This window comes from Rattus rattus, chromosome 18 (genome assembly GCF_011064425.1).
Source record: "Rattus rattus isolate New Zealand chromosome 18, Rrattus_CSIRO_v1, whole genome shotgun sequence".
Classification (NCBI taxonomy): domain Eukaryota; kingdom Metazoa; phylum Chordata; class Mammalia; order Rodentia; family Muridae; genus Rattus; species Rattus rattus.
The window spans coordinates 19,783,444-19,798,218 of NC_046171.1; the positions used below are offsets into that span (position 1 = coordinate 19,783,444).

Genomic DNA, 14,775 nt, shown 5'->3' on the forward strand with positions numbered 1-14,775 from the left:
GGTGGCAGGCATCAATGTCTTCCGTAAGTGGCCTCAAGGCGGGTGTTTGTTTGCAGCCGTGCTGGGCTCGGCTCCAGTCAGCTTCAGACCAAGGCAGAAGAAGGAAGAATTTCCCATGGGAGAAGCTTAAAGCAAGAGGTTGGGGGAATTGGAAGAGCGTCAGAGAGCAGTTAAGATTTATGTCAGCTCTGTCATGTTCACTCGTGCTAGCCAGTCAGTTCGCATGATGCAGGGCTGGGGAAGCAATTCCACACACAGGAAAGAAAGGCACTCAGCTGGCTTCCAGTCTCCCTCGGTGGGAATTCCCACACTCACCATCAGCAATTGGAGAGAGAATTGCCGGCGAGTTCTGAGAAAGCCAAGGGAACGTGCACCTGGGACAGACAGAGTTGTCCCCTGGGTTGGTGGGGCCTGTCATGTGCTTCTGGGACTGTCCCTAGCCACAGTGTCTAGATGGAAGTTTGTCCTTTTTGGGTCTCTGTAGTTAGTATAGGTACTGTCCCTAGCAAATGCCTGCAAGGGTGACTGGGTTCTTTTGTCAACTGATCTATGATTGAATGACATGAAGGCATCGGTAAATTCAATATGTGTACACACACACACACACACACACACACACACACACACACACACACACACACACACACACACACACACACACACACGTTCCTGTTTTCCTGGTCAGCAGCTTCATTCGGAAACAGGCTTTACAATTTCCTTGAGACTTGTTATTTTGCTTACCAGCATTTGCATCTTTGTTTTGTTCCTTCTTGTTAGGTTTCCCCTGTACTATGAGCTGAAGATCGCCTTTGTCATTTGGCTGCTGTCGCCCTACACTAGAGGGGCAAGTTTAATTTACAGAAAGTTCCTTCATCCCCTGCTGTCATCGAAGGAAAGGGTAAGGCGTACCAGTTACTTCTGAACCATCTAAGTAGTGTGTCAGAATGTGTTAATGGCCAGAGGCCGCTTAACATTATTCTAAATAAAGCCAACAGGGAGAGGCGGACCACTCCTCGGGAGGCAGAAGCAGGAAGATCCCTGAGTTGGAGGCTAGCCTGGTCTATATATCCAGTTCCAGGCCAGCCAGGAGTATATAGTAAGACCCTGTCTCACTATAAAACCTGAATGAACTAACATCTATTGGTGTGTTGTTGTTACTCTTTGCCAGTTTTTGTTTTTAAAACAGGATCTTATTCTATTGTCCTGGCTGGTCTGGAACACCCTATATAGACCAGGCTAGCCTCAAGCTTAACAAAGATCTGCCTGTCCACAGTGCTGGGATTTAGGCATGCACTACCATACCCAGCTTAATTTACTGTTTTCCTCGGGGCTTCCTGTAGCCCAGGCTGGCTTGGAACTTACGACGTAGCAGACGATAACCTTGAACTTCTGCTCTGACTGCCCCTAGCTCCCTCCAGGGATTTTAGGGGTGTGCTACCACACCTGATTTTTCTGTTAATTTTTCTGCCACCAGGAAATTGATGATTACATTGTCCAAGCCAAAGAAAGAGGCTATGAGACAATGGTGAATTTCGGACGGCAAGGTTTGAATTTGGCAGCTGCAGCTGCCGTCACCGCCGCGGTGAAGGTAAGTTTCCCTCTGTCTGTTTAGCCAGGGTCTTCTCCTCAGCAGGTGCAGTGAGGCAGCTAGTCTCGTTTTAGATCATACAGAGTTGTGACAGAATTTCATTTTATATTCTAACACTGGAATAAATATTCTAAGTAGGTAATGTTAATGATATTCTAATACTTCATTTTCTATCCTACTCAGGAATCCAAAACTCTTAATTGATTATGAAATTAGAGGTAGCTAATAAAACATACGCAAATGTCATTTTGGGGTACAAAGCTCCCCTTTTAACCCTGAATAGTTTCGATAAATGATAAATCACCTTAAGTAAAGATGGCCAGTCTTTTCTCTGTATCTTTGATGTTTCTCTCTCCCCCCCTTCCTCCCTTTCCCCACCTCTCTCTCTCTCTCTCTCTCTCTCTCTCTCTAATTCTCTCTCTGGCACTGCCTTGCTAGGATTTCTGGCTTACTTCTGCACCTCTACTTCAAGCAATTTGAGGTAACTGATTATTTCAAAATAAAGCGTGTGAAAAGCGTGTCCTTAGAACCGGGTTTGACTCGGCGCATCACTAATGCCGTAGCTCTTCGTTCAAGCCAAGTAACCTTCTCTGGAAACCGTCCTTCTGGCTTCCGGCTTTCTTTGCATGAAGTAATTGGCGTGGCTTATTTTCAGTTATTTTCAATAACTGATTTTAGTGTGTGGTGTATGAGAAAGAGAAAAAAGAACAGACTTCACAGCACTGGCTATGACCTTTGAATTTACCATAAGCGGTTTGCTTATTTGTGTGTACCTTGGGAGCTTTGTGTCTAAAAGAAGGGTACGAGGGTCACATGTCTGTGGGAGTACACGATGGCACAGCACTTGTTCATAGTGGGAACCAGGGACTCGTAATGCCATGTGAGTGGTTTGCTAATAGAAAATAAGATGGGGTATTAGCATTCTGCTTGCTGGTCAAGCTCTTTTGTTGTTTCTTATTGTTTTAAGATTTATTTTTATTTTAAGTGTGTGTGTGTTTGTGTCTGTGTGTGTGTGTGTGTCTGTGTGTGTGTGTGTCTGTGTTTGTGTGAGTATGCTTCTCCAAGACCAGAAGCTTGTCTGTGTGTATGTGTTTGTGTGTGTGTGTGTGTCTGTATGTCTGTGCATTTGTATGTATGTATGTCTGTGAATGTGACTGTATGTGTCTGTATTTGTGTGAGTATGCATTTAAGCGCAGGTGCTCATGGAGACTAGAAGCTTGTCTGTGTCTGTTTGTGTGTCTGTATCTGTTTGTGTGTGCATGCATGTGCTTGCAGGTACTCATGGAGAGCAGAATCTTATGTGTGCATCTGTGTATGTCTGTGTTTGTATGGGTGTGTATGTCAGTGCAGGTACCTATGGAGACTATAGGCTTGTGTGTGTGTGTGTGTGTCTGTGTCTGTGTGTCTGTGTGAGTGTCTGTGTGTATGTATGTCTTTGTGTATGTATTTGTGTGGGTATGTATCTGAGCACAGGTCCCAATGGAGACCAGAAGCACAGACTCCCTGGAGCTAGACTCACAGACAGTTGTGGGCCTCCCACTGTGGATGCTGGGGACTGAAACTGGGTCGTCTACAAGAGCAGCAGCAAGTGCTCTTAACTCCTGAGCCGTCTCTACTGCTCCAGTCAGTCTCTTGCTAACTCGCCTATGCAATGGAAAGATATAGTTCAGTTGAGCAGAGATTTCCCAGAATCCCAGCGATGAAAGAGTGATGTTACCTGAGGGCGCTTTCCGTTTGCAGAGACCTTTGGCTCACCCATCAGCATGAGCACAGTCAAACCGTGGGAAGTCCACATGCTGTTCCTAACAGCATCATAGGGAGGGCTAAGTGCAGATTCATTACCAAGATGTATGTAGATAACTGCATGGATGATGGCTGTTGATTAAAGGCATATGTTGCAATGCTTACTAGCGTATAGTTTTCCTCTGGCTGGGCTTACAAGGGAGTTTTCTTTCTTTAACATGGGTAGACACTAAAACAGCAACATGTTGAGCTTCTTGAAGTTTATTGGTTTTTGTTCTCGCTTAATGAAAATGCATTGCTGATCACACATCCACCAAAAAGACGACCCAGGAAATCATCCTTCACAGTTAGACCTTGTGACAGGAGAAGGCTGCTGTGAGCATCACAGAAAAATAAGTCACACAGTGCGTTGAGGGCAGTGAGCCTGTGGATCAAAGGGCCCTTATATCACCTAGCGCCACAGGGGAAGAATGACCGTCTAGAAACAGGGCCACTGCCACCCCCATCCAACCTCCGCCTCCAAACACCAACAAGGAAGCCAGAATTCGTAGATTTCAGACATTAAAAGCACATCATGTTCAAATGACCTGGCATCAGAAAAGCAGTAAATTTCTAATTAATGAAAGGGGAATCATGAAGCCAGTGTGAAGTCACCCCAATGACGTCACCCACAGTGACGTCACCCACAGTGACGTCACCCACGATGACATCACCCACGATTCCATCATGTAGCTCCGTTCTATAATAGTCAAACCTGGCAATCAGGTCTGAACTTAGAATAATTGAAAAAGAATACATTTCTTTTTAAATTACGCAAGCAAACTCACAACGCGCACCAACTGCACGTTCTTTGTCGGGGTGGGTGTGTTCTGACATTGCTAAAGAGGGGGTGGGGGAAGTGAACCAGTGGGATCTGGGAAATAGGTTATCCAGCACAGAAGGGAGATGACGGAATGCCCCCAGAAGTTCAGTGTGCATCAAGTCTAAGTGTAGACAGTCGGAAATGGATTCTGTGGATCCAAAGTGCCAAGAGAGATGCTTCTGAAGGAAGTACAGAATTGACGCATAGAGGAGAGACTTAAGCAGGCTTGATGCTGTGCACAGGTGATACTTGTCCTTGTCGTGCATATGGTGTGACCCACCAAAGAACTCGCAGGGTGCAGACAGCGTGTGCCGGAGCAGCCTCACGTCCCCCTGAGCACCATGAGCGTGTGTGTGTGTGTGTGTGTGTGTGTGTGTGTGTGTGTGTGTGTGTGTGTGTGTGTGTGTGGGGACTGTGTGCACAGTAGGACAGCTAAGCAAATGGAAACCAAAAAGGCAATTATCAACTCCGTGGGACGAAGCAGCATAAATTATATTAGAAGCAAAGTCCAGCGATGGGACCTGACCCATCGGCTGTAAGAAGAACACAGATAAAGGATTTAACCACTGTGGTCTTGCTGTGCTGAGAAACCGGGAGGAGGAAGAGAGGAAGGAGATTGAACTTGAACTCTTGTAACACAAGTCAGCGGGTTTAGAGTAGTGCGTTCACCTTCGGGGTGTGATCGCAAGTGGCTTGTTGCTTCCCCTTTAAGCTTAGCGTGGATCTACTTGTAGGCCACATGTTATATTTATTTATACCTCAAGGACGTTTCTGGACTTGTCTCATCTAAAAGCTTCAACAGGATCCTGTGTAGAGAACCGCAGACTCAATTTCAACTTTAAGTGTGCTTCAAGAGCACAGATGAGGCCATTGTTTTAGTAAATATTTACATAGAAATCCCAGAGGTTCTCAGTTTGACACTTAGGAATCCTTTCTAGTGTGTTTGCTCCTTGTAAGCGTGTGCACCATGCTTGTGCCTGGTGTCCACAGAGGACAGGAGCAGGGGTCGGATCCCCTGCGGCTAGAGTTAGAGATTGGTTGTAAACGCTATGGGTGCTGGGAACCGAACCCATGTCTTCTGTAGGAACAGCAAGCGTTCCTAACCACTGAGCCCTCTCTTCGGCTCCTGAGACACATTATATGGTATAGCTGCTTTACAGGGCATTGACGCTATCTTGACGGGTGTTCACTAATCCTGTCACTGCTTCATGGGAAGTCAGCAGCCTTGTGGTGTTACTGTATTCTCATTCCCTTGTTCCATCTGGCATTTTGCATTCACCAGTTTCTACGATCCTCCCAGCCTATATGTCGCACATTGAACATCTCTCTGTTTAATGTCCACTCGAAGACAGGAGCTGATTCAGCAGCAAAAAAAGGGGGACAGTTTGACTCTGTGGCCTCACTAGCTGCTTACTGCCTGGCTGTAGCCCGTGTCTGGACCGCTAACTGAAATATTTAACCTGTCTTTTCGTCTGTTAAGACCCTCCGTTATTAAATAATAATATCTCACAGAGAGACTTTTCTATTTAAAAAAAAAAATTATCCCAAAAGATAGTCCTTCATCTGCTTCCTCCTTTGTGAATCATGGGTTTTACTTGTAACTCAAAATCACCTCTCTACCTCCCAGGCAGGAAACAGAGACTCCAGAAGCATCAGAGTCAGTACTGGGAAACAAGCCCACCACTGAAGTCCACTTCCCTATTGCTGGTGGTGCTGTGGGTCTTTAATCAAAACGAATCAGTGGACGGGGTGATGTCATGTTCTCATGATGACTCCAGGAGGGCTGGACACTTGATTAATTCTGTTGTGTCTGCTAAAAATAGTAACAATGTTGAGTACTACGTAATGCTAGCACTGTTGCCTCAGGTTATACTGTGCTTATATTACTGTGGCTGGAATTAGTCTCAGCTGTGGAGACATTGTGTGTGTGTGTGTGTGTGTGTGTGAGTGTGTGTGTGTGTGTGTGTGTGTGTGTGTCTTATTACAAAAGAACTTACTGAAGCAGACATTTCATATTCAAGTAAATTGGAGCCAAACTAAAAATAGGTCAAATTAAGGAGAAACTGGAAGAAAAACAATGGCAATATTTGTTCTTTTTTTTTTAAATAACATGTAGTTAGAAAAATCTTTTAAGGTAAGAGCTCTTGCACTCTTCGTAGGATATTTAGAGAACAGTTACCTCCTCCCCAGGATCCCCAGCTCGAATCACCTGAGCGTGTCCAAAAAGAAAACAGGAATCTAATCAGAACATTTATTACACCGTAAAGCGGTTTTCTGGAAATGTTACTCAGTCCCGTGGCCTCATTACCAGGCATCTGTTCACAAGGTCGGTGCACAAGTTTATTTTGGCTGAGCAAAGCACAAATACGTGAAGGACCTTCAAGGATTCTGCTGAGGACGTTCAACGGCCCCACTGCCGCGTGGGAGACGCGGGTGGCATTGATGTGGCTGAGCACGGTCCCTGCAATGAAGGGCAGGTGAAGAGCAGACGCGATGGCCCCTTTGGCCAGCCCAGGATTCGCTCTGGCGTCCTCTTGTCACACCTCTCTAATCGACCACCCCCTGGGGTTTTTTTTATATATGAATTAGAGCTCTTCAGTAAAATGGCTGAAATCTAATTGGCTTTTTAAACCACCGACATTAGCTTCAATTTCCTGACCTCTTGCTATCTGTTTTAATGACTTTCTGATTGTGAAAGGATTTTGAAATTATTCCTTTATTGAGTCTTATCCTCTTTTCTGTGGGGGGGAAATAAAATTCAGCCTACTTTCCTGTAGTCCACAGAACAGATTGGGTAACAGACACTGAATTCAGAACATCTTGTTCTGGATTTTTTTTCTTTTTTTTTTTTTTTTTTTTTCTTTTTTTTTTTAAGTTGGGACCGAACCCAGGGATTCCGCCGCTTAACCGCTGGCTAAATCCCCAACCCATTTTTTTTTTTCTTAAGACCACAGACTGTAGGCAAATCATCTATACTGCTTTAAGGATTAAATATTCTTCTCACCTATAAAGGGGTTGACATCTAATCTCTAAATCTCCAGAATGGTAGCTCTCAACTGGACATGGTGTGCCCCACCAACACCACCACGGGACATTTTCCGCCATCACAGATCACAAGGAGCCACTCCTGGTGCCTCCTTAGCAGAGGCCAGAGATATAGCTTGCTGTCCTACAGGGCAGAAACACTGCAAAGACCTTTCAGCCCAAAAAGACAATGGTGTTAAGGCTGATAGACCCTGCTTCAAAGGGGCGATGATTCCAGAAAGAAAGTAAATTAAAAAGCATACCCATGTGCCTACGAATTTTGTCCCTCTGGAGTGACTATTCCTCAACAAATATACATGGCTCTCATCTTCAGAACACTAAGATATGTATGGTTCACCCTATGTGAACACACTTGGGTCCATTCCTGGACTTAGATAAGTTTCTGATTGTCCAGAGGAGGGGAGGTTTCCCCAAATGTTGAGAACTAAACTTCACAGCTATAAACACCACGGATAATGAGAAGTAGAACTGAATAGCTACTCGTAACTGAGTGGAAAAGCACAGACGATAGACTAGAGAATAACTCACTGTGTAGCCTAGAACTTAGGACCTTCCTGCTTCATCTTGAGAGGACTGGGATTTCAGTTGTGAGCTGGCATACATCTATATAGTTCCGAGGTGAAAAAGAACTAAAGTATTAGCTCGTATTGCTAGAGTGTGCAGTTACCTCGTGCGTGGATGGTGACACCTTCCCCAGAATTGACTGGCAAGCTGTTTCCATGCTGACCCACCCCCACCCCTTCAGAGTAGCCTTGACTTTCTTTGTTTAACATTGCACAAGCCAAATAAAAGGGGGAGGTATAGTATTTAGTTTAAGAAAAGCAGACATATCTGACAAATGATTAGAATATCTTAATTTGCTCTCAAAACAGAGACCCTGGGCTACAGAGACGGCTTACTTTCCCCTGCAGAGGACCAAGAGTTTAATTAGTAGTACCACACTCTTAACAGCCTTCAGCCTCTGGCTTCTGGACGCACCAACACACACATGCACAATACCGACCGCAACCCACCCCCAGTCAGCAGCACGCTTTTAACAAAGTAATTGTAAATCTTTTTAAGAGCTAGCAAAGAAACTGTTTTTCTTTCCCTTCCTTTTTCTTCTTTTATCTTTATTTTTGAGGTAACGTAACCCTGGCCGGCCTACCTCTGTCTCCCCGGTGCTGGGATTAAGAGCTTCCCCACTCATGGTGCTGAGTTTTCTATTGATAAGAGTAAACCGTTAGATACAAAAACCAAAATGAGCAGAAATCGTTACGGTGTAACACATTATTATAACCAGAACCTCATTAAGCCAGAGTGAGAAGGACAGGTCAAGAAAAAACTGTATGGAAATAACAAACTCCTATTACTTGGTAAGCTAATTTTAAAACTAATTTTTTAAAACTGTTTTTTAAACCTTTTTATTAAACAAACCTTTTGTTTATTAAACAAACTGACTAATTCATAACTGAAGAAATAGTTTAAAGGAAAGAAATTCAGTCACGCATCCCATCTGCCTGACCAGTGTGCTGTCTTCATTTTTGCGTATTTCCCCGCATACTGTGGACTCGCAACCACTTTATGGGTGTGATTGGGACTCTGGGACAGGGAAGGAGTAGCCACTACACATCGAGTGGCAAGCGTAACTCCTACACTAAGGACTTTTGTGCTGTTGGTAGACCCTAGAGGGGACAAATTGGCCTTTGGACATGATAGTTTTGTAAAGACACCTCTCCCCTGAAACAGTTACATTGAATAATTCCGATATATTGGATGCTTTTTAGCTTCACGGTGCTACTTTTATTTTTCTCTGTCCTCATTTGCCTGTGTTTTGGTCTCATTGAAAAGAAAAACGACTCTACAGTGGAAAATTCGATTTTCTAATGTAGTAAGAACTGTTGGGTCTTCCGATGGCCTAAAGCAAACAAACAAAAACAATTTATGTCCCCTTTTTTCTTTGCTTTTTCTTCTCCATCCTCTTTTTCCCCAAAGACTACTCCCAAGGTATCCCAGGTTGGCCTCAAGATCACTTTGTAGATGAGGCCGGCTTTAAACTTCAGAACCTCCTGCCTCATGTCCTGACTGCTGGCTTGGTAGGCTGGGAGCCATCAGGCCCTTTTATTCAGAGTTGGGAACGGAGCCCAGGGCTTCCTGCATGCTCATGCTGTGTAAGCACTCTCACACGGACTGAGCTACGCCCTTAGCCCCACTTCCTGCCTTTTCTGTACAGTAATTTAACTTCCTGGAAGCCTAGATGGTGTTGATAAAGTGTAGGTATTGATAATTGTAGGGTCAGTAACTCAAGAGCTAGATTAGGACCCAGCCTTAAATGAGTCTGCAGATACCAGAGTTGGGCCTGCGGCTACCTCCTCGTAGGTGAGCGCGGTGCTCCTCTGAGATGCCTGGGAGACTCCATTGTTCACACTGAGACACACCGCTGTCTGCCAAGAACTCTTCAGCAGCCGCAGCTGATAAGTTTCTACTGTGATAAAAAGAAGTGTGAGCAAGGGGAGGATTGCTTCACAGCCCATCGCCTGGGGAAGCCAGGGCAGGAATTCCAGGAAGGAACAGAAGCAGGGGCCATTGAGGGGTGCTGCTTACCGCGTGCCTCCCACTGTTGGCTCAGCCCCTTGGCTTATACAACCGGGGACCACCTGCCCAAGGTAGCACCACCCACAGTGGGCCGGCCCCTCCCATGTTAGTCTTTAATCAAGAAAGTGCACGACAGAGCTGTCTACCGGCAATATGGAGGCATTTCCTCAACTGAGATTCCTTTTCCCAGGTCACTCTGGCTTGGGTCAGGTTGTAGGAGAAAAAAAGATTGGCATTAAACGGAATAAATACTGTTTGCCTGTTAATGACCTGCTCGATATAAGACCATTCTAGACACAGTAGGAGAGCAGACACCTAAGACTCCCCCCACCTTCTGATTTCTTAACATCTTGCTCCTGGAGCAGATACATCATGGGACAGTACTCTGGTTCATTGGGGAGGTGTTAGCTACTGAGTGCACCGGTCAAAAGCACCACAGCATGCCATGGTGTACAACTACTAACCTGGTCACTATTCGGGGCCCATTTAGGTCATTAAAAGCAGCCCTAGAGATTGTACTCAAGGGACCGGAGAGGTGGCTCAGGTGCTAAGGACCCCAGGTTTCATCCCAGCACCCACCTGTCTATAATCCCCATTCTTGGGGCTCCGATACACCTGCTGCCCTCCTCGGGCATGGCGTGAACATTCAGATAAAGCACCCGTACACATAAAAGAAAAAAGTAAATCTTAGAAATTGTACTCCACACGGGCACCTTCTGGTAACAAATCGAGTTAAGCAGCTTCCCGAGGAATGTTTATATTGACTCACAAGCTAGAAGAGGTTTGAGTCTGTCACCAGTAGACACTGTCGCTTGAAGCTTCGTCCCAAGATTGCCTTCAAGTACAGGCTGGGGACATAGGCCTTTGAAGAAACATTTTAAGGCCCAAGTCATACTATGTGGATGTCATGCCATTTGTATGTGAGTACAGGAGAAAAGCCATGAATTATTGAGAGGATTCACAGAGAGAGAAAGGGGGAAAAATGGCTGTGCTGAGGAAGGAAGGCATCTTTGAGATGAGCACAGGCATTTCCTTGCCCTGTGTCACTGAAGCGACTTGTTACCACCTTTGTTAGAAGTAAACGCTATCCGGTCAAGCTGATTTGTCAAGATTCGTTTTAAAACGATTATTGCGTATGCACATTAGAGGACAGACATGTGGACCAGAGGACAACTTTATGGAGTGGATTCTTCCCTTCCCTTTTTACGTGTGGGTTCTGGGGATCAAACTCGAGTTCCCGGGTTTGCGTGGAAAGGACCTTTATCCACTGGACAATCTCATTGTCCCCCAAAGAATGTTTATGTGTTTATTTATTTGAGACAGGGTCTCATTATGTAGACCAGGCTGACTTCAAACTCAGAGATCCACCAGTCTGCCTCCCAAGTGCTGGGATTAAGGGCATGGGCCACCATATCAGGCTCCAAAAAAATAACTTTTAAATGTGTGAAACCTACTTATTTTCTTGAAGTAGACTTTAAAGATTTTTTTTTTTAAGATAATTTTATTTATTTTGTGTAAGAGCGTTTTGCCTTTATGTATGTGTATACACCATACGAACGCTTGGTTGCTGCCCAGGGAGGTCAGAAGAGGGTATCAGATCCCGTGGAAATGGAGTTACAGGTGATCTATGTGGGTGCTGGGAATTGAACCTGGGTCCTCTACAAACCACCGAGCTTCTTCTCCCAGCCCTAACTTTATACATTCTTCTCTCAACTCAGAACGTATGGTAGAAATATAATACTTACCTGGGGAGTGGGAACGGCTTGTAGTTTGACATAGTAAGTTCTCAGTAACCAACCATACTGAATCGCGACATGGGAATTGAATCCAAGTGGAAAGAAATGCCCAAATGTTTGTAACACCTTTAACTTGGAAGTTTGGAGATGAACCGTTATGGACGGGTTTCCATGGCAATGTTATAAGTGGAGGCAATCATAAATTCACATGCGTGAGAAGTAATCAGTGTAAGATCCTTGGGAAGAGTATTTTTAGTTTAGCTATAAATAAAACAATGAATCATCCATATGCTATGCAGATTTAAAGTGGGTAAATTCAGATTTTTTTTTCTTTTTACAAAGCTTCATAGTTTAGGGAGGTATATCTTAAAGGTTTGGATAAATGTCCCCATGAAAGCAGTGTGGTGATGGGAACTGTCGAATGCTGTGTGTGTGGTGGGGATGCTAACTGTGATGGCTGTACTGTGATGCCGTCTGTGATGGCCAGGCTGAGATGCTCTCTGTGATGGCTGTGATGGCTATACTGGGATGGTCTCTGTGATGGCTGGACTGGGATGCTCTCTGTGATGGCTGTACTGGGATGGTCTCTGTGATGGCTGTACTGGGATGCTCTCTGTGATGGCTGGACTGGGATGCTCTCTGTGATGGCTGGACTGGGATGCTCTCTGTGATGGCTGGACTGGGATGCTCTCTGTGATGGCTGGACTGGGATGCTCTCTGTGATGGCCATGCAGTTAACACTGCAGTCACAGACCCTTAAGGTCTCAGGTGTGGCTAGTGCAAGGAAAGAGCTGAATTTTCATTTGATTTCATTTTAATCTACATGTAAAGGTTTGTCTGTACCTGTCCTATTGGTAAGACAAAAGTAGGAGCTGGAGAGCCCGCCCAGTGATTTTTTTTTTTTTTCCGGAGCTGGGGATCGAACCCAGGCCTTTGCGCTTCCTAGGCAAGCGCTCTACCACTGAGCTAAACCCCCAACCCCCGCCCAGTGATTAAGAACATAAACCGTTCTTCCAGAGGACCTGGTTCACTTCCTGACACCCACATGGTGGGTCACTGCCTGTCCCTCCAGATTCTGGGAATCAGATAGCCTCTTCTGGCCTCTGAGGGTCCTGCACCATGCCTAGTGCATGTACATACGTGGAAGCACATAAAATAAAAATAAATAAACCTTGTACAAAGACAAAACGAAGTGGACTGTAATGAATGTGTCTTGCTGGATTATTGGTCTGAAGATGGCCGCATATGCAAAATTCTTTGGCTCCCAACTTTTTTACCTGCTTCTAGTTAGAGCTCTTGCTGTTCCTGACATGGCCTTGTCTAAAACAGTGTCTTTCCTTTTACTCTTACTAACCCAGAATACTGAACTATAACTCAGAATTACGTATGCTATTTTCTCTGAAGTTAATCTCATTATACTTTAAAAAAAAAAACCTTAAAGTTTAGCATAATGCTAAAATGCTTAGAATAAAATGTATTAATGTAATGGCATACTTTGAAATGCATGAGAAGGCAAAACGGATCAGCGTTCATATTAGATAGTAGCTATGTCATAAAGAAAATATAAACAATCTGTAGGGTTGAGAATATATAGACAAGGTGTGGTATTTGCGGTAGAAGATTTGCTGGGATGTTATTTATTGAGCAGAATGTTACCGTGTTGCACAGTGAAGAACTTGTATGATAAATGCAAGCATATACTAAGTGTCTGAAAGTATCTTTTTCTCAGAACTTACCACGTCTCTATTAAATAGAGCCAAGGAGCCATAACGGAGCGTTTGCGAAGTTTCAGCATGCACGATCTGACAGCTATCCAGGGGGACGAGCCCGTGGGACACAGACCTTACCAGACTTTGCCAGAAGCAAAGAGGAAAGGCAAACAAGCCACTGAGTCACCAGGTACGCCTGCTTGTCGTGGTGCAAGGGAGCCTTTCATAACTGGGCTAAGGGTCAGGACGAATGCCAAAGACTACATGGGGCTGGACACGGAACTCACGTAGCTTTGTCAGCGTTCTTGTTGACAAAGGGGATCATGCAGCCTGCGGTGGCTTTCAGACTTGATGTATAGGTGAAACCGTCTTTGGTTTTTGGGTTTTCGAGACAGGGATTCTCTGCATAACCCTGTCTGTCCTGGGACTCGCTCTGTAGACCAGGCTAGCCTAAAGATCCACCTTTCTCTGCTTCCCCAAGTGTTGGGATTGAAGATGTGCACCACCACTGTCCCCACCCTCCTACCAGGGCGAATGGGTCCTGAGGAAGAAGGAAAGTCAGCCTTCTGGCCTCCACATATACCAGAAACCATGCACCCTTTCCCCTAGGACCTGTGCACACAACAAAACAACACAGCCTCCATGATGGAGCTGTGAGCATATAACCATGATGTCACTGCCTGGCTTGTCTTCAGTTTCTTAATCCTCCTGCCCCTACCTTCCCAGTGCTAAGACTACGGGTGCAAGCTATCACACCCAGCAAAATTGACCTATTTTAAGCATATGTTTTGGGGTTTATTCTGTGCTGTGTTGTCCATCTGTTTTCCATGCCGGCCAAGGGTGACTGAGAACTTCCTGGTACTCTCGGTCCTACCTCCCAAGTGTTAAGCTCCAGCGTGCAGCACCACACTTGGCATAATCCAGAGCCAGGGATGGAACCCAGAGTTCTGTGGATGCTAGACCAGCACTCCACCAGCTGAACTGCATTCCCCGCCCAAGCATGTGTCTTTGAGCTACAGTTTTATCTGTAGCCCCTCCTCTCTGATTTTCTCTTAAGCCAGACCACTACTTGCTTTTCGCTGCCCACAAAAAATCCTGCAGCTGAGAGCAGCACCTCTTAAGCATCTTTGAGTTTTGAGGAAGGAGCTGTGCATATGGTTCCCAGCTCACCCCTCCCCACCCCCCCGCTCCCACCACACCCTCGCTTTAGTTCTGACTGGTCATCAGCACTCTCTGTCCCCATTGTAGACTGACACCCACAGGTCAGAGAGACGTCTTAACCAAATGACGAATGATGACTCAGAACCAAAGTGTAAGCTTGGTCCAGTGAGAAAGGTATGAGGTGACACACACTAATTCAGGAGCTAGCGTGCAGGCCTCTTCTGCAGAAATGAGGCCCATGGCATAGTTGCTGTGCTTGTGCTCTTAATGAACGGGTGTGGCCTTGGAAGCATTGCACATAAACAAGCGCAGTCCCTCCTTCCTGCATTATGTCTGACAGTCTTCATTCATGTCCGG

General features: G+C 45.3%; 1 protein-coding gene across 1 annotated transcript in view; it reads left to right on the plus strand.

Annotated features, from left to right (window-relative positions):
* The window catches only part of Reep3 (receptor accessory protein 3), an 84,279-nt gene that overhangs the window by 57,979 nt on the left and 11,525 nt on the right, over positions 1–14,775 (plus strand). The window contains exons 4-6 of the mRNA XM_032889268.1: positions 778–898; positions 1,475–1,588; positions 13,303–13,447. Coding sequence (XP_032745159.1) covers positions 778–898; positions 1,475–1,588; positions 13,303–13,447 — 380 coding nt within the window. The remainder of the gene's footprint in view (positions 1–777; positions 899–1,474; positions 1,589–13,302; positions 13,448–14,775) is intronic.